Raw genomic sequence first — 21391 nt, forward strand, 5'->3', positions numbered from 1 at the left:
GCTCACTGTGTAGATTGTGGGCCTGTAGGTGAGTGTCGCCCTCTCCTGGGATCTGCAGGTACTCACTGTGTAGATTGTAGATCTGTAGGTGAGTGTCGCCCCCTCCTGGGATCTGCAGGTACTCACTGTGTAGATTGTGGGCCTGTAGGTGAGTGTCGCCCCCTCCTGGGATCTGCAGGTACTCACTGTGTAGATTGTAGGTCTGTAGGTGAGTGTCGCCCTCTCCTGGGATCTGCAGGTACTCACTGTGTAGATTGTGGGTCTGTAGGTGAGTGTCGCCCTCTCCTGGGATCTGCAGGTACTCACTGTGTAGATTGTGGTCCTGTAGGTGAGTGTCTCCCTCTACTGGGATCTTCAGGTGCTCACTGTGTAGATTGTGGTCCTGTAGGTGAGTGTCTCCCTCTACTTGGATCTTCAGGTGCTCACTGTGTAGATTGTCGGTCTGTAGGTAAGTGTCGCCCCCTCCTGGGATCTGCAGGTACTCACTGTGTAGATTGTAGATCTGTAGGTGAGTGTCGCCCCCTCCTGGGATCTGCAGGTACTCACTGTGTAGATTGTGGGCCTGTAGGTGAGTGTCGCCCCCTCCTGGGATCTGCAGGTACTCACTGTGTAGATTGTAGGTCTGTAGGTGAGTGTCGCCCTCTCCTGGGATCTGCAGGTACTCACTGTGTAGATTGTGGGTCTGTAGGTGAGTGTCGCCCTCTCCTGGGATCTGCAGGTACTCACTGTGTAGATTGTGGTCCTGTAGGTGAGTGTCTCCCTCTACTGGGATCTTCAGGTGCTCACTGTGTAGATTGTGGTCCTGTAGGTGAGTGTCTCCCTCTACTGGGATCTTCAGGTGCTCACTGTGTAGATTGTGGTCCTGTAGGTGAGTGTCGCCCCCTCCTGGGATCTGCAGGTACTCACTGTGTAGATTGTAGGTCTGTAGGTGAGTGTCGCCCTCTCCTGGGATCTGCAGGTACTCACTGTGTAGATTGTGGGTCTGTAGGTGAGTGTCGCCCTCTCCTGGGATCTGCAGGTACTCACTGTGTAGATTGTGAGCCTGTAGGTGTCGCCCAATCCTGGGATCTGCAGGTACTCACTGTGTACATTGTGGGCCTGTAGGTGAGTGTCACCCTCTCCTGGGATCTCCAGGTACTCACTGTGTATATTGTGGGTCTGTAGGTGAGTGTTGCCCTCTCCTGGGATCTGCAGGTACTCACTGTGTAGATTGTGGTCCTGTAGGTGAGTGTTGCCCTCTCCTGGGATCTGCAGGTACTCACTGTGTAGATTGTGGTCCTGTAGGTGAGTGTCGCCCCCTCCTGGGATCTGCAGGTACTCACTGTGTAGATTGTGAGCCTGTAGGTGTCGCCCAATCCTGGGATCTGCAGGTACTCACTGTGTACATTGTGGGCCTGTAGGTGAGTGTCACCCTCTCCTGGGATCTCCAGGTACTCACTGTGTATATTGTGGGTCTGTAGGTGAGTGTTGCCCTCTCCTGGGATCTGCAGGTACTCACTGTGTAGATTGTGGTCCTGTAGGTGAGTGTTGCCCTCTCCTGGGATCTGCAGGTACTCACTGTGTAGATTGTGGGTCTGTAGGTGAGTGTCGCCCCCTCCTGATATCTGCAGGTGCTCACTGTGTAGATTGTGGGTCTGTAGGTGAGTGTCGCCTCCTCCTGGGATCTGCAGGTACTCACTGTGTGGGTTGCAGGCCTGTAGTGGTCATTACCCTAGGTCACGTTCATCTTGCTCCTCTGCACTGGACTTTACCAGTCCTGGTTGGGTCTCTGCAGTCTCATGATGCCCTCTGACTGTCTCTCTGTATCCACAGGCGGCTACAATCATGAATATACAACCAAGACGCTCCCGCACATCATTGCCAAGTTCATACAGAGGAGAGATGATGGGGTCCCCAGCACCCCCAGAAATATCATTGTGTGCAGTGGAACCTCTGAAGCTGTGATGGTGAGTCCTTCTTACCATGGTATTATCCTCCAGTCACAGCCAGAGCTGCAAGTGAAATAATACTGTTACAATATATCATATCTTAACCTCTAACACAATCAGAGCAAAATTTAGATACAGATATTCCATATCTACACTCCAGTCACAGCCAGAGTGGCATTCAGCATTCTGATTGATACTGGTTTCCATACAATTAGAAACCCAATGTACTTTCCTTACGGTCTTTCTTTACTAATGTCTTAAATAGATCCTTATTTAAAACACTGGGAGAAAAAAACAGCATGGAGCGAATTTTATAGACGGAGCATTAACAGTGCACACAAGGGTCAATTAGAAAACAACCAGCCAAACACAACTGAAACATGTGAACACAGCCAAACAAGAGCCTACTACATATATACAGCTACCACTAGAGGGAGCTCAGAAGATTACTACATACAGATATATACAGCTACCACTAGAGGGAGCTCAGGAGATTACTACATACAGATATATACAGCCACCACTAGAGGGAGCTCAGGAGATTACTACATACAGATATATACAGCCACCACTAGAGGGAGCTCAGGAGATTACTGCATACAGATATATACAGCCACCACTAGAGGGAGCTCAGGAGATTACTGCATACAGATATATACAGCCACCACTAGAGGGAGCTCAGGAGATTACTGCATACAGATATATACAGCTACCACTAGAGGGAGCTCAGGAGATTACTACATACAGATATATACAGCCACCACTAGAGGGAGCTCAGGAGAATACTACATACAGATATATACAGACACCACTAGAGGGAGCTCAGGAGATTACTACATACAGATATATACAGCCACCACTAGAGGGAGCTCAGGAGATTACTGCATACAAATATATACAGCTACCACTAGAGGGAGCTCAGGAGATTACTACATACAGATATATACAGCCACCACTAGAGGGAGCTCAGGAGATTACTACATACAGATATATACAGCCACCACTAGAGGGAGCTCAGGAGATTACTACATACAGATATATACAGCTACCACTAGAGGGAGCTCAGGAGATTACTACATACAGATATATACAGCCACCACTAGAGGGAGCTCAGGAGATTACTACATACAGATATATACAGCCACCACTAGAGGGAGCTCAGGAGATTACTACATACAGATATATACAGCCACCACTAGAGGGAGCTCAGGAGATTACTACATACAGATATATACAGCTATCACTAGAGGGAGCTCAGGAGATTACTACATACAGATATATACAGATACCACTAGAGGGAGCTCAGGAGATTACTGCATACAGATATATACAGTCACCACTAGAGGGAGCTCAGGAGATTACTACATACAGATATATACAGCCACCACTAGAGGGAGCTCAGGAGATTACTACATACAGATATATACAGCCACCACTAGAGGGAGCTCAGGAGATTACTACATACAGATATATACAGCCACCACTAGAGGGAGCTTAGGAGATAACTACATACAGATATATACAGCCACCACTAGCGGGAACTCAGAAGATTACTCCATAGAGATATATACAGCCACCACTAGAGGGCGCTCCGGAGGTTACTGCATACAGATATATACAGCTACCACAAGAGGGCGCTCCGGAGATTACTACATACAGATATATACAGTCACCACTAGAGGGAGCTCAGGAGCTTACTGCATACAGATATATACAGCCACCACTTGAGAGCGCTCAGGAGATTACTCAATACAGATATATACAGCCACCACTAGAGGGAGATCCAGAGATTACTGCATACAGATATATACAGCCACCACTAGAGGGAGCTCAGGAGATTACTACATACAGATATAGACAGCCACCACTAGAGGGAGCTCAGGACATTACTACATACAGATATATACAGCCACCACTAGAGGGAGCTCAGGAGAATACTACATACAGATATATACAGCCACCACTAGAGGGAGCTCAGGCGATTACTGCATACAGATATACACAGCCACCACTAGAGGGCGCTCCGGAGATTACTACATACAGATATATACATCCACCACTAGAGGGAGCTCAGGAGATTACTGCATACAGATATATATAGTCACCACTAGAGGAAGCTCAGGAGATTACTGCATACATATATATATATGCCACCACTAGAGGAAGCTCAGGAGATTACTACATACAGATATATACAGCCACCACTAGAAGGAGCTCCGGAGATTACTACATACAGATATATACAGCCACCACTAGAGGGAGCTCAGGAGATTACTACATACAGATATATACAGCTATCACTAGAGGGAGCTCAGGAGATTACTACATACAGATATATACAGATACCACTAGAGGGAGCTCAGGAGATTACTACATACAGATATAGACAGAACCCTAAGGGACTCAGGAGAATGCATAACCCATCAGATATAGACAGTCACCACTAGAGGGAGCTCAGGAGATTACTACATACAGATATATACAGCCACCACTAGAGGAGCTCAGGAGATTACTACATACAGATATATACAGCCACCACTAGAGGGAGCTCAGGAGATTACTACATACAGATATATACAGCCACCACTAGAGGGAGCTCAGGAGCTTACTGCATACAGATATATACAGCCACCACTTGAGGGAGATCCGGAGATTACTGCATACAGATATATACAGCCACCACTAGAGGGAGCTCAGGAGAATACTACATACAGATATATACAGCCACCACTAGAGGGAGATCCGGAGATTACTGCATACAGATATATACAGCCATCACTAGAGGGAGCTCAGGACATTACTACATACAGATATATACAGCCACCACTAGAGGGAGCTCAGGAGAATACTACATACAGATATATACAGCCACCAATAGAGGGAGCTCAGGAGATTACTTTATACAGATATATACAGCCACCACTAGAGGGAGCTCAGGCGATTACTGCATACAGATATACACAGCCACCACTAGAGGGCGCTCCGGAGATTAACTACATACAGATATATACATCCACCACTAGAGGGAGCTCAGGAGATTACTGCATACAGATATATATAGTCACCACTAGAGGAAGCTCAGGAGATTACTGCATACATATATATATAGCCACCACTAGAGGAAGCTCAGGAGATTACTACATACAGATATATACAGCCACCACTAGAAGGAGCTCCGGAGATTACTATATACAGATATATACAGCCACCACAAGAGGGAGCTCAGGAGATTACTGCATACAGATATATACAGTCACCACTAGAGGAAGCTCAGGAGATTACTGCATACAGATATATACAGCCACCACTAGAAGGAGCTCCGGAGATTACTATATACAGATATATACAGCCACCAGTAGGGGGAGCTCAGGAGATTACTACATACAGATATATACAGCCACCACTAGAGGGAGCTCAGGAGATTACTACATACAGATATATACAGCCAACCACTAAGGAAGTCCAGGAGATTACTGCATACAGATATATACAGCCACCACTAGAGGGAGCTCAGGAGATTACTACATACAGATATATACAGCACCACTAGAGGGAGCTCAGGAGATTACTACATACAGATATATACAGCAACCACTAGAGGGAGCTCAGGAGATTACTGCATACAGATATATACAGTCACCACTAGAGGGAGTCTCAGGAGATTACTACATACAGATATATACAGCCACCACTAGAGGGAGCTCAGGAGATTACTACATACAGATATATACAGCCACCACTAGAGGGAGCTCAGGAGATTACTACATACAGATATATACAGCACCACTAGAGGGAGCTCAGGAGATTACTACATACAGATATATACAGCACCACTAGAGGGAGCTCAGGAGATTACTGCATACAGATATATACAGCCACCACTAGAGGGAGCTCAGGAGATTACTACATACAGATATATACAGCCACCACTAGAGGGAGCTCAGGAGATTACTACATACAGATATATACAGCCACCACTAGAGGGAGCTCAGGAGATTACTGCATACAGATATATACAGCCACCACTAGAGGGAGCTCAGGAGATTACTACATACAGATATATACAGCCACCACTAGAGGGAGCTCAGGAGATTACTAGCATACAGATATATACAGCCACCACTAGAGGGAGCTCAGGAGATTACTGCATACAGATATATACAGCCACCACTAGAGGGAGCTCAGGAGATTACTACATACAGATATATACAGCCACCACTAGAGGGAGCTCAGGAGATTACTGCATACAGATATATACAGCCACCACTAGAGGGAGCTCAGGAGATTACTACATACAGATATATACAGCCACCACTAGAGGGAGCTCAGGAGATTACTACATACAGATATATACAGCCACCACTAGAGGGAGCTCAGGAGATTACTACATACAGATATATACAGCCACCACTAGAGGGAGCTCAGGAGATTACTACATACAGATATATACAGCCACCACTAGAGGGAGCTCAGGAGATTACTACATACAGATATATACAGCCACCACTAGAGGGAGCTCAGGAGATTACTACATACAGATATATACAGCCACCACTAGAGGGAGCTCAGGAGATTACTACATACAGATATATACAGCCACCACTAGAGGGAGCTCAGGAGATTACTGCATACAGATATATACAGCCACCACTAGAGGAGCTCAGGAGATTACTACATACAGATATATACAGCCACCACTAGAGGGAGCTCAGGAGATTACTGCATACAGATATATACAGCCACCACTAGAGGGAGCTCAGGAGATTACTACATACAGATATATACAGCCACCACTAGAGGGAGCTCAGGAGATTACTACATACAGATATATACAGCCACCACTAGAGGGAGCTCAGGAGATTACTACATACAGATATATACAGCCACCACTAGAGGGAGCTCAGGAGATTACTACATACAGATATATACAGCCACCACTAGAGGGAGCTCAGGAGATTACTACATACAGATATATACAGCCACCACTAGAGGGAGCTCAGGAGATTACTACATACAGATATATACAGCCACCACTAGAGGGAGCTCAGGAGATTACTACATACAGATATATACAGCCACCACTAGAGGGAGCTCAGGAGATTACTACATACAGATATATACAGCCACCACTAGAGGGAGCTCAGGAGATTACTACATACAGATATATACAGCCACCACTAGAGGGAGCTCAGGAGATTACTACATACAGATATATACAGCCACCACTAGAGGGAGCTCAGGAGATTACTGCATACAGATATATACAGCCACCACTAGAGGGAGCTCAGGAGATTACTACATACAGATATATACAGCCACCACTAGAGGGAGCTCAGGAGATTACTACATACAGATATATACAGCACCACTAGAGGGAGCTCAGGAGATTACTACATACAGATATATACAGCCACCACTAGAGGGAGCTCAGGAGATTACTACATACAGATATATACAGCCACCACTAGAGGGAGCTCAGGAGATTACTACATACAGATATATACAGCCACCACTAGAGGGAGCTCAGGAGATTACTGCATACAGATATATACAGCCACCACTAGAGGGAGCTCAGGAGATTACTACATACAGATATATACAGCCACCACTAGAGGGAGCTCAGGAGATTACTACATACAGATATATACAGCCACCACTAGAGGGAGCTCAGGAGATTACTACATACAGATATATACAGCCACCACTAGAGGGAGCTCAGGAGATTACTACATACAGATATATACAGCACCACTAGAGGGAGCTCAGGAGATTACTACATACAGATATATACAGCCACCACTAGAGGGAGCTCAAGGAGATTACTACATACAGATATATACAGCTCACCACTAGAGGGAGCTCAGGAGATTACTACATACAGATATATACAGCCACCACTAGAGGGAGCTCAGGAGATTACTACATACAGATATATACAGCCACCACTAGAGGGAGCTCAGGAGATTACTACATACAGATATATACAGCCACCACTAGAGGGAGCTCAGGAGATTACTACATACAGATATATACAGCCACCACTAGAGGGAGCTCAGGAGATTACTGCATACAGATATATACAGCCACCACTAGAGGGAGCTCAGGAGATTACTACATACAGATATATACAGCCACCACTAGAGGGAGCTCAGGAGATTACTACATACAGATATATACAGCCACCACTAGAGGGAGCTCAGGAGATTACTACATACAGATATATACAGCACCACTAGAGGGAGCTCAGGAGATTACTACATACAGATATATACAGGCCTACCACTAGAGGGAGCTCAGGAGATTACTACATACAGATATATACAGCCACCACTAGAGGGAGCTCAGGAGATTACTACATACAGATATATACAGCCACCACTAGAGGGAGCTCAGGAGATTACTACATACAGATATATACAGCCACCACTAGAGGGAGCTCAGGAGATTACTACATACAGATAATATACAGCCACCACTAGAGGGAGCTCAGGAGATTACTACATACAGATATATACAGCCACCACTAGAGGGAGCTCAGGAGATTACTGCATACAGATATATACAGCCACCACTAGAGGGAGCTCAGGAGATTACTGCATACAGATATATACAGCCACCACTAGAGGGAGCTCAGGAGATTACTACATACAGATATATACAGCCACCACTAGAGGGAGCTCAGGAGATTACTACATACAGATATATACAGCCACCACTAGAGGGAGCTCAGGAGATTACTACATACAGATATATACAGCCACCACTAGAGGGAGCTCAGGAGATTACTGCATACAGATATATACAGCCACCACACTAGAGGGAGCTCAGGAGATTACTACATACAGATATATACAGCCACCACTAGAGGAGCTCAGGAGATTACTTACATACAGATATATACAGCCACCACTAGAGGGAGCTCAGGAGATTACTACATACAGATATACAGCCACCACTAGAGGGAGCTCAGGAGATTACTGACATACAGATATATACAGTCACCACTAGAGGGAGCTCAGGAGATTACTGCATACAGATATATACAGCCACCACTAGAGGGAGCTCAGGAGATTACTGCATACAGATATATACAGCCACCACTAGAGGGAGCTCAGGAGATTACTACATACAGATATATACAGCCACCACTAGAGGGAGCTCAGGAGATTACTACATACAGATATATACAGCCACCACTAGAGGGAGCTCAGGAGATTACTACATACAGATATATACAGCCACCACTAGAGGGAGTTCAGGAGATTACTACATACAGATATATACAGCCACCACTAGAGGGAGCTCAGGAGATTACTACATACAGATATATACAGCCACCACTAGAGGGAGCTCAGGAGATTACTACATACAGATATATACAGCCACCACTAGAGGGAGCTCAGGAGATTACTACATACAGATATATACAGCCACCACTAGAGGAGCTCAGGAGATTACTACATACAGATATATACAGCCACCACTAGAGGGAGCTCAGGAGATTACTACATACAGATATATACAGCCACCACTAGGGAGCTCAGGAGATTACTACATACAGATATATACAGCCACCACTAGAGGGAGCTCAGGAGATTACTACATACAGATATATACAGCCACCACTAGAGGGAGCTCAGGAGATTACTGCATACAGATATATACAGCCACCACTAGAGGGAGCTCAGGAGACTACATACAGATATATACAGCCACCACTAGAGGGAGCTCAGGAGATTACTATACAGATATATACAGCCACCACTAGAGGGAGCTCAGGAGATTACTACATACAGATATAACAGCCACCACTAGAGGAGCTCAGGAGATTACTACATACAGATATATACAGCCACCACTAGAGGGAGCTCAGGAGATTACTACATACAGATATATACAGCCACCACTAGAGGGAGCTCAGGAGATTACTGCATACAGATATATACAGCACCACTAGAGGGAGCTCAGGAGATTACTACATACAGATATATACAGCCACCACTAGAGGGAGCTCAGGAGATTACTACATACAGATATATACAGTCCACCACTAGATGGAGCTCAGGAGATTACTGACATACAGATATATACAGCCACCACTAGAGGGAGCTCAGGAGATTACTACATACAGATATATACAGCCACCACTAGAGGGAGCTCAGGAGATTACTGCATACAGATATATACAGCCACCACTAGAGGGAGCTCAGGAGATTACTAGCATACAGATATATACAGCCACCACTAGAGGGAGCTCAGGAGATTACTGCATACAGATATATACAGCCACCACTAGAGGGAGCTCAGGAGATTACTACATACAGATATATACAGCCACCACTAGAGGGAGCTCAGGAGATTACTACATACAGATATATACAGCCACCACTAGAGGGAGCTCAGGAGATTACTGCATACAGATATATACAGCCACCACTACACCACTAGAGGGAGCTCAGGAGAATACTGCACACAGATATATACAGCCACCACTAGAGAGAGCTCAGGAGATTACTACATACAGATATATATAGCTACCACTAGAGGGAGCTCAGGAGATTACTACATACAGATATATACAGTAACCACTAGAGGGAGCTCAGGAGATTACTGCATACAGATATATACAGCCACCACTAGAGGGAGCTCAGGAGATTACTGCATACAGATATATACAGTAACCACTAGCGAAAGCTCAGGAGATTACTGCATACAGATATATACAGCCACCACTAGAGGGAGCTCAGGAGATTACTGCATACAGATATATACAGCCACCACTAGAGGGAGCTCAGGAGATTACTACATACAGATATATACAGCCACCACTAGAGGGAGCTCAGGAGATTACTACATACAGATATATACAGCCACCACTAGAGGGAGCTCAGGAGATTACTACATACAGATATATACAGCCACCACTAGAGGGAGCTCAGGAGATTACTGCATACAGATATATACAGTCACCACTAGAGGGAGTTCAGGGGATTACTGCATACAGATATATACAGCCACCACTAGAGGGAGCTCAGGAGATTACTACATACAGATATATACAGCCACCACTAGAGGGAGCTCAGGAGATTACTGCATACAGATATATACAGTCACCACTAGAGGGAGCTCAGGAGATTACTACATACAGATATATACAGCCACCACTAGAGGGAGTTCAGGGAATTACAGCATACAGATATATACAGCCACCAGTAGAGGGAGCTCAGGAGATTACTACATACAGATATATACAGCCACCACTAGAGGGAGCTCAGGAGATTACTACATACAGATATATACAGCCACCACTAGAGGGAGTTCAGGGGATTACTGCATACAGATATATACAGCCACCACTAGAGGGAGCTCAGGAGATTACTACATATAGATATATACAGCCACCACTAGAGGGAGCTCAAGAGATTACTACATACAGATATATACAGCCACCACTAGAGGGAGCTCAGGAGATTACTGCATACAGATATATACAGCCACTACTAGAGGGAGCTCAGGAGATTACTACATACAGATATATACAGCCACCACTAGAGGGAGCTCAGGAGATTACTGCATACAGATATATACAGCCACCACTAGAGGGAGCTCAGGAGATTACTACATACAGATATATACAGCCACCACTAGAGGGAGCTCAGGAGATTACTGCATACAGATATATACAGCCACCAGTAGAGGGAGCTCAGGAGATTACTACATACAGATATATACAGCCACCGCTAGAGGGAGCTCAGGAGATTACTACATACAGATATATACAGCCACCACTAGAGGGAGCTCAGGAGATTACTACATACAGATATATACAGCCACCACTAGAGGGAGCTCAGGACATTACTACATACAGATATATACAGTCACCACTAGAGGGAGCTCAGGAGATTACTACATACAGATATATACAGCCACCACTAGAGGGAGTTCAGGGGATTACTGCATACAGATATATACAGCCACCAGTAGAGGGAGCTCAGGAGATTACTACATACAGATATATACAGCCACCACTAGAGGGAGCTCAGGAGATTACTGCATACAGATATATACAGCCACCACTAGAGGGAGCTCAGGAGATTACTGCATACAGATATATACAACCACCAGTAGAGGGAGCTCAGGAGATTACTGCATACAGATATATACAGCCACCACTAGAGGGAGCTCAGGAGATTACTGCATACAGATATATACAGCCACCACTAGAGGGAGCTCAGGAGATTACTGCATACAGATATATACAGCCACCACTAGAGGGAGCTCAGGAGATTACTGCATACAGATATATACAGCTACCACTAGAGGGAGCTCAGGAGATTATTACATACAGATATATACAACAACCACTAGAGGGAGCTCAGGAGATTACTGCATACAGATATATACAGCCACCACTAGAGGGAGCTCAGGAGATTACTACATACAGATATATACAGCCACCACTAGAGGGAGCTCAGGAGATTACTGCATACAGATATATACAGCCCCCACTAGAGGGAGCTCAGGAGATTACTGCATACAGATATATACAGCCACCACTAGAGGGAGCTCAGGAGATTACTACGTACAGATATATACAGCCACCACTAGAGGGAGTTCAGGGGATTACTGCATACAGATATATACAGCCACCACTAGAGGGAGCTCAGGAGATTACTACATACAGATATATACAGCCACCACTAGAGGGAGCTCAGGAGATTACTACATACAGATATATACAGCCACCACTAGAGGGAGCTCAGGAGATTACTGCATACAGATATATACAGCCACCACTAGAGGGAGCTCAGGAGATTACTACATACAGATATATACAGCCACCACTAGAGGGAGTTCAGGGGATTACTGCATACAGATATATACAGCCACCACTAGAGGGAGCTCAGGAGATTACTACATACAGATATATACAGCCACCACTAGAGGGAGCTCAGGAGATTACTGCATACAGATATATACAGTCACCACTAGAGGGAGCTCAGGAGATTACTACATACAGATATATACAGCCACCACTAGAGGGAGCTCAGGAGATTACTACATACAGATATATACAGCCACCACTAGAGGGAGCTCAGGAGATTACTACATACAGATATATACAGCCACCACTAGAGGGAGTTCAGGGGATTACTGCATACAGATATATACAGCCACCAGTAGAGGGAGCTCAGGAGATTACTGCATACAGATATATACAGCCACCACTAGAGGGAGCTCAGGAGATTACTACATACAGATATATACAGCCACCACTAGAGGGAGTTCAGGGGATTACTGCATACAGATATATACAGCCACCACTAGAGGGAGCTCAGGAGATTACTGCATACAGATATATACAGCCACCACTAGAGGGAGCTCAGGAGATTACTGCATACAGATATATACAGTCACCACTAGAGGGAGCTCAGGAGATTACTACATACAGATATATACAGCCACCACTAGAGGGAGTTCAGGGGATTACTGCATACAGATATATACAGCCACCACTAGAGGGAGCTCAGGAGATTACTACATACAGATATATACAGCCACCACTAGAGGGAGCTCAGGAGATTACTGCATACAGATATATACAGCCACCACTAGAGGAAGCTCAGGAGATTACTACATACAGATATATACAACCACCACTAGAGGGAGCTCAGGAGATTACTGCATACAGATATATACAGCCACCACTAGAGGGAGCTCAGGAGATTACTGCATACAGATATATACAGCCACCACTTGTCAGGGACCCAGGGGGGCCGTTCCTCATCGGGTTCACAGGCGCGGGCATCGGGTGCAGGAAGCCCCGCCTCTTCCTGGCAGGGCATCTGGTGCTGGTGTGGCCAGTGCGCGTGTGTGGGTCGAGCGCTGGGTACGCGGAGATGCGAGCGTAGTGCGCACGTGCCATTCCAAGCCACAGGTGCAACTCAGGCTGGGGGAGGACTTCAGCCTTCACCACTTGCCCTCAGCCTTATGATTGGCCTCTGACTAGGGAAGCTTCCTGGTTGCCCTGGCAGCCAGGGGGGGGGCAGTCCTGGGTTCCCTGTGTATTTAAAGCTGGTCAGAGCCTTGACTCATTGCTGAGTTATTCTACCTTATGGTGAACACCCAGCTCCCTCCTGTGAACCTGTTGTTTAATCTGGCTTCCCGGCTACCGACCCTTTGCTTGACCCTTCGACTACGAGTCCTGCTGCCCGCCACGACCCGGAACTGGACCTGACTACCCGATTGGATTATCCTTTTGTACTACGCTATTTCTGGACTTATTTCGGCCCTGCCAAGGGGTTCCACACCTGGCCCACTACTCCAGCCCTGACATAATAACTCAGCCTGACCATGGAACCCGCGGGACCTGCAGACTGTGCCCTTTCTTTGTCCGAGCAACTGACGCTGGTGGCGCAAGCCCTTCATCACATGCAGACCAGCCATGAACACCTATTGGGGTGGATAAGTTCCCAGGAGCTGCGCCAGGCCCAGGCCACTGCACTACCACCCTCACCGCCTCCCGTTCCACGCCCCTCACTAGAGATGGTGAACAGTGAGCCCACCGTGGCCCTACCAGAACGCTTTTCTGGAGACAGGAGGAAATGCCGTTCATTTCTCATCTCCTGCAAACTACTGTTCTCCTTGAAACCCCGCACTTACTCCTCGGACAACGTCAAGGTACGAACAGCCATCTCCCTGCTCACGGGACCCCCACAGACCTGGGCCCATCAGCTCCTGCAAACTGATAGTCCAGTGCTGTCCTCTTTGTTTCCGCCATGCAGGCGCTCTTTGACGACCACCTCTAGGGGCGCTCTCCGTTCCCTTTGGCGAGGAAGGCGTCCAGTGGAGGACTACATTACGGAATTCTAGGAGATCGCCCCAGATACTGGACTCAATGAATTGGCCCTTATCGACCAGTTCCGGATCGGTCTGTCGGACCAGTTAAAAGATGAACTCGCCCGTATCGGGGTCCCGAAGGTTCTGGAAGGGCTGATGAGCACGGTTACCCAACTGGACCGCCGTTTCCGGGAACGGAGAGGCAACACGCTCTGCCCCCTCCTGAACGGCGATTTCCAGTCCTTGGGCCATCCTCCACAGTGGGGGACCTCGCCCCGGATGAACTAATGCAGATCGGAGTAGTCAGAGGTCCAGAAGGCGGACTCTCAATCTCTGCCTCTACTGTGCCAAACCCGGGCATATGTTGAGAGACTGCCCTATCAAACCACCTACAGGTAGGACTGTCAGTTCCGCTGTGTTCCTGAACATGCCTGTATACAACGGTTCTTCACATCTAACCCTATGTGTTTCCCTGCAGCTGAACGGAACTGGCCATGAACTTGCGGCCTTAATCGATTCAGGCGCAAGCAGCTGTTTTTTCGATCTTGAACTTGCCACGCAACTGGGACTACCCTTGCGCCCCAAGGAACACCCGTCCAGACTCCACATGGTGGATGGCAGTACGTTAAAAACCGGACCTGTCTCCATGGAATCACACCCCCTTGCCATTTCCATTGGTCGCCACCACCTTGAAGAGATTGTATGGGACATCGTACCCTGTCCCCTGTTTCCAGTTATCCTGGGCATCCCATGGCTTCGAAAGCACAACCCCCAAATAAACTGGGCCATGGGACGTGTCATATTTCAGTCCTCCTACTGTGTCTCCCACTGCATCTCCTCTGCTTCTGGCCCTTTGCTGGCCCTGGCCTCATCTTCTCGGGTATTGCCCGCCAAGTACGAGGAATATGCGGATGTCTTCGAGAAGGCGGGGGCAGACACATTACCTGCCGCACGGACGGTTATACAACTTGTCTGAGCCTGAGACCCGGGCGCTGAGGGATTATATAGAGGAGAGTCTGTCGAAGGGCTTCATCTGCCCATCCACCTCCCCAGTCGGTGCAGGTATCTTTTTTGTGGGGAAGATCAACGGGGGTCTTCGGCCCTGTGTGGACTACCGGAGCCTTAACAACATCACCAGCAAGAATAAATACCCTCTCCCTCTCATCCCTGATCTCCTGGACCGAGTGAAGGATGCTAGAGTGTTCTCCAAGATCGACCTCCGGGGGGCCTACAATCCTGTGTGGATCCGTGAGGGCGACGAATGGAAGAGGGCTTTTCGTTCCAGATTCGGCCATTATGAGTATCTGGTGATGCCCTTCGGGCTTTGCAACACCCATCTACATTCCAAAGCTTTATCAATGATGTCTTCTGCGATCTTCTGGACACATACGTGGTAGTGTATCTGGATGACATCCTTATCTTTTCCCACACACTCCAGCAGCATGAGAGACATGTGAAAGTAGTCCTTCAGCGCCTTCGGACGCATCATCTCTATGGGAAGCTGGAGAAGAGCATCTTTGAGGTCCCCTCTATTGAATTATTGGGATACATACTGTCTCCTGGAAAGGTGGAGATGGACCCCAAGAAGGTTCAGGCCATCCTGGAATGGCCTATCCCACGGAATCAATAAATGGTCCAACAGTGCTGGCGCAACCCGACGCTGCTCTCCCTTTCTACCTGGAGACGGATGCATCAGAAAAAGCCGTTGGGGCAGTTCTCTCCCAAAGACAAGGGGAGAAGCAACTCCTACACCCAGTGGCGTTCTACTCCCGCAAGTTAACCAAGGCAGAACACAACTACGATGTGGGCGAAAGGGAACTACTAGCCATTAAGAACGCGCTGGAGGAATGGCGGCATCTGCTGGAAGGAGCCAAGCACCCGGTAACCGCGTATACCGATCACCGTAACCTGGAATACCTTCGTACTGCTAAGAGGTTACGGCCCCGGCAAGCCAGGTGGGCCCTCTTCTTTTCCCGTTTCACCCTCCAGATAGCGTATCGTCCTGGATCAAAGAACGGGAAGGCCGATGCCCTTTCCCGTATTCATGACTCCAATGCCGTCCTTACGCCTCTAGAGACCATCCTTCCAAGTACCTACTTTCTGGCTACACAACACTCGTTACTCGAAGAGATCCGACAAGCCAGCATGACCGTATCGTCGGAAGCAGCACACCTGCCACAAAGGCAGGGCTTACGTTACCATCAGGGAAAGATCTACGTGCCTACCTCCCATCGGGTACTGGTCCTGCAGCATCATCACGACCACCCAACAGCAGGTCACTGGGGAGTACACAACACTTTGGAGTGCGTGCATAGGCAGTTCTGGTGACCTTCCCCTACGGTCCTTTGTGGGCTCATGTACTGTCTGCGCCATGCACAAAAGACCCCACACCCTAGAGGGACCTCGCCATGGACATCGTGGTGGACTTACCTCCTTCACAGGGCCACACTACGATCTTATTCGTAGTAGATAGATGCACCAAGATGGCCCACTTTATTCCGACTACCGGCCTTCCAACGGCCCAATGCACCTCAAAAGTTATTCCTACAGCACATGTTCCGCCTACATGGGCTCCCCTCCTCTATTGTGTCTGATCGAGGTTCGCAGTTCACCTCCCGTTTTTGGAGCCAATTTTGCCGCTGCCTCCATATCACCCGCAACCTGTCCTCTGCTTATCATCCTCAGTCCAACGGCTAGACAGAGAGGACAAACCAGACTTTGGAGCAGTACCTCCGCTGCTATTCGTCATACCTGCAGGACGACTGGGTGGACCTTCTCCCTCTGGCAGAATATGCATACAACCAACAGCAGCATGCCTCTACGGGACTCTCTCCCTTTTACGTGAATTACGGGGTACCATCCGTCTACGCTTCCGGACCTCCCTGTGGACATTCCCGTACCTGAGGTGGCCCAGCGCCTCCGTTGTCTCCGGGGTTTGCTACGTACCCTAGTGTGGAAGCTCCGCACAACCCAGCAACAGCAAAAAGCTCAGGCCGATCGGAGACACGCCGAGAGCCCCAAGTACAAAAGCGGGGATAGGGTATGGTTATCCTCTCAGCATCTCAAACTGACCTGCCCGTCAAGGAAATTGGGCCCTCGCTATTTGGGACCATTTACCATCTTCTCAATGGTCAACGACGTCGCAGCGAGACTAAGCTTGCCTGCCTTATTTAACATCCATCCGGTGTTCCATGTATCACTACTGAAACCCTACCGTGCCAACATCCTTGCGGGCAGAGTGCCGGTGCCTCCTGCTCCCATTCAGGTGGATAACGATGATGACTACGAAGTCCAGTGAATCCTGGACTCCCGCAGGCACCGTGGTGTCTTGGAATACCTTGTCCACTGGAAGGGGTATGGGCCAGAAGAGCATTCCTGGGAGCCAGCAGGTAACCTTCATGCAGATGCCAAAGTCTGAGCATTCCACCGAGCTCATCCTGATCGGCGATCCCAGGTTCGTGTCCGGCGGCCGCTTCTTGGTGGGGGGCTCTGTCAGGGACCCAGGGGGGCCGTTCCTCATTGGGTTCGCAGGCGCGGGCATCGGGTGCAGGTAGCTCCTCCTCCTGGCAGGGCATCTGGTGCTGGTGTGGCCAGTGCGCGTGTGTGGGTCGAGCGCTGGGTACGCGGAGATGCGAGCGTAGTGCGCACGTGCCATTCCAAGCCACAGGTGCTACTCGGGCTGGGGGAGGACTTCAGCCTTCACCACTTGCCCTCAGCCTTATGATTGGCCTCTGACTAGGGAAGCTTCCTGGTTGCCCTGGCAGCCAGGGGGGGGGGGCGGTCCTGGGTTCCCTGTGTATTTAAAGCTGGTCAGAGCCTTGACTCATTGCTGAGTTATTCTACCTTATGGTGAACACCCAGCTCCCTCCTGTGAACCTGTTGTTTAATCTGACTTCCCGGCTACCGACCCTTTGCTTGACCCTTCGACTGCGATTTCTGCTGCCCGCCACGACCCGGAACTGAACCTGACTATCCGATTGGATAATCCTTTTGTACTACGCTATTTCTGGACTTATTTCATCCCTGCCAAGGGGTTCCACACCTGGCCCACTACTCCAGCCCTGACAGCACTAGAGGGAGCTCAGGAAATTACTACATACAGATATATACAGCCACCACTAGAGGGAGCTCAGGAGATTACTACATACAGATATATACAGCCACCACTAGAGGGAGCTCAGGAGATTACTGCATACAGATATATACAGCCACCACTAGAGGGAGCTCAGGAGATTACTACATACAGATAAATACAGCCACCACTAGAGGGAGCTCAGGAGATTACTGCATACAGATATATACAGCCTCCACTAGAGGGAGCTCAGGAGATTACTACATACACATATATACAGCCACCACTAGAGGGAGCTCAGGAGATTACTACATACACATATATACAGCCACCACTAGGGGGAGCTCAGGAGATTACTGCATACAGATATATACAGCCACCGCTAGAGGGAGCTCAGGAGATTACTGCATACAGATATATACAGCCACCACTAGAGGGAGCTCAGGAGATTACTGCATACAGATATATGCAGCCACCACTAGAGGGAGCTCAGGAGATTACTGCATACAGATATATGCAGCCACCACTAGAGGGAGCTCAGGAGATTACTACATACAGATATATACAGCCACCACTAGAGGAAGCTCAGGAGATTACTACATACAGATATATACAGCCACCGCTAGAGGAAGCTCAGGAGATTACTGCATACAGATATATACAGCCACCACTAGAGGGAGCTCAGGAGATTACTGCATACAGATATATACAGCCACCACTAGAGGGAGCTCAGGAGATTACTACATACAGATATATACAGCCACCACTAGAGGGAGCTCAGGAGATTACTACATACAGATATATACAGCCACCGCTAGAGGGAGCTCAGGAGATTACTACATACAGATATATACAGCCACCGCTAGAGGGAGCTCAGGAGATTACTACATACAGATATATACAGCCACCACTAGAGGGAGCTCAGGAGATTACTGCATACAGATATATACAGCCACCGCTAGAGGGAGCTCAGGAGATTACTACATACAGATATATACAGCCACCGCTAGAGGGAGCTCAGGAGATTACTACATACAGATATATACAGCCACCGCTAGAGGAAGCTCAGGAGATTACTGCATACAGATATATACAGCCACCACTAGAGGGAGCTCAGGAGATTACTGCATACAGATATATACAGCCACCACTAGAGGGAGCTCAGGAGATTACTACATACAGATATATACAGCCACCACTAGAGGGAGCTCAGGAGATTACTGCATACAGATATATACAGCCACCGCTAGAGGGAGCTCAGGAGATTACTACATACAGATATATACAGCCACCACTAGAGGGAGCTCAGGATATTACTACATACAGATATATACAGCCACCACTAGAGGGAGCTCAGGAGATTAGTGCATACAGATATATACAGCCACCACTAGAGGGAGCTCAGGAGATTACTACATACAGATATATACAGCCACCACTAGAGGGAGCTCAGGAGATTACTACATACAGATATATACAGCCACCGCTAGAGGGAGCTCAGGAGATTACTACATACAGATATATACAGCCACCACTAGAGGGAGCTCAGGAGATTACTGCATACAGATATATACAGCCACCACTAGAGGGAGCTCAGGAGATTACTGCATACAGATATATACAGCCACCGCTAGAGGGAACTCAGGAGATTACTACATACAGATATATACAGCCACCACTAGAGGGAGCTCAGGAGATTACTACATACAGATATATACAGCCACCACTAGAGGGAGCTCAGGAGATTACTGCATACAGATATATACAGCCACCGCTAGAGGGAACTCAGGAGATTACTACATACAGATATATACAGCCACCACTAGAGGGAGCTCAGGAGATTACTACATACAGATATATACAGCCACCACTAGAGGGAGCTCAGGAGATTACTACATACAGATATATACAGCCACCACTAGAGGGAGCTCAGGAGATTACTACATACAGATATATACAGCCACCACTAGAGGGAGCTCAGGAGATTACTTCATACAGATATATACAGCCACCACTAGAGGGAGCTCAGGAGATTAGTGCATACAGATATATACAGCCACCACTAGAGGGAGCTCAGGCGATTACTGCATACAGATATATACAGCCACCACTAGAGGGAGCTCAGGAGATTACTACATACAGATATATATACAGTCAGGTCCATAAATATTGGGACATGGACACAATTCTAACATGTTTGTCTCTATACACCACCACAACGGATTTGAAATAAGGCCAACAAGATGGGCTTTACCTGCAGACTGTCAGCTTTACCTGCAGACTGTCAGCTTTACCTGCAGACTGTCGGCTGTAATCTGAGGGGATTACATCCAGATCAGGTGAACGGTGCAGGAATTACAGCAGTTTGTATCTGTGCCCCCACTTGTTAAGGGACCAGAAGTAATGGGACGATTGTCTTCTCGGCTGTTCCATGGCCGGTGTGTGTTATTCCCTCATTATCCCAATTACAATCAGCAGATACAAGGTCCAGAGGTCATTCCCAGTCTGCTATCTGCATTTGGAATCTGTTGCTGTCAACTCTCAAGATGAG

The 21391-nt window shown here is 47.7% G+C and overlaps 1 protein-coding gene across 1 annotated transcript in view; it reads left to right on the forward strand.

Annotated features, from left to right (window-relative positions):
• Positions 1–21391, forward strand: part of LOC122937768 (alanine aminotransferase 2-like) — a 91747-nt gene that overhangs the window by 42586 nt on the left and 27770 nt on the right. The window contains exon 5 of the mRNA XM_044292803.1: positions 1813–1946. Coding sequence (XP_044148738.1) covers positions 1813–1946 — 134 coding nt within the window. The remainder of the gene's footprint in view (positions 1–1812; positions 1947–21391) is intronic.

The sequence above is a fragment of the Bufo gargarizans genome, chromosome 5 (assembly GCF_014858855.1).
Source record: "Bufo gargarizans isolate SCDJY-AF-19 chromosome 5, ASM1485885v1, whole genome shotgun sequence".
NCBI classification, from domain to species: domain Eukaryota; kingdom Metazoa; phylum Chordata; class Amphibia; order Anura; family Bufonidae; genus Bufo; species Bufo gargarizans.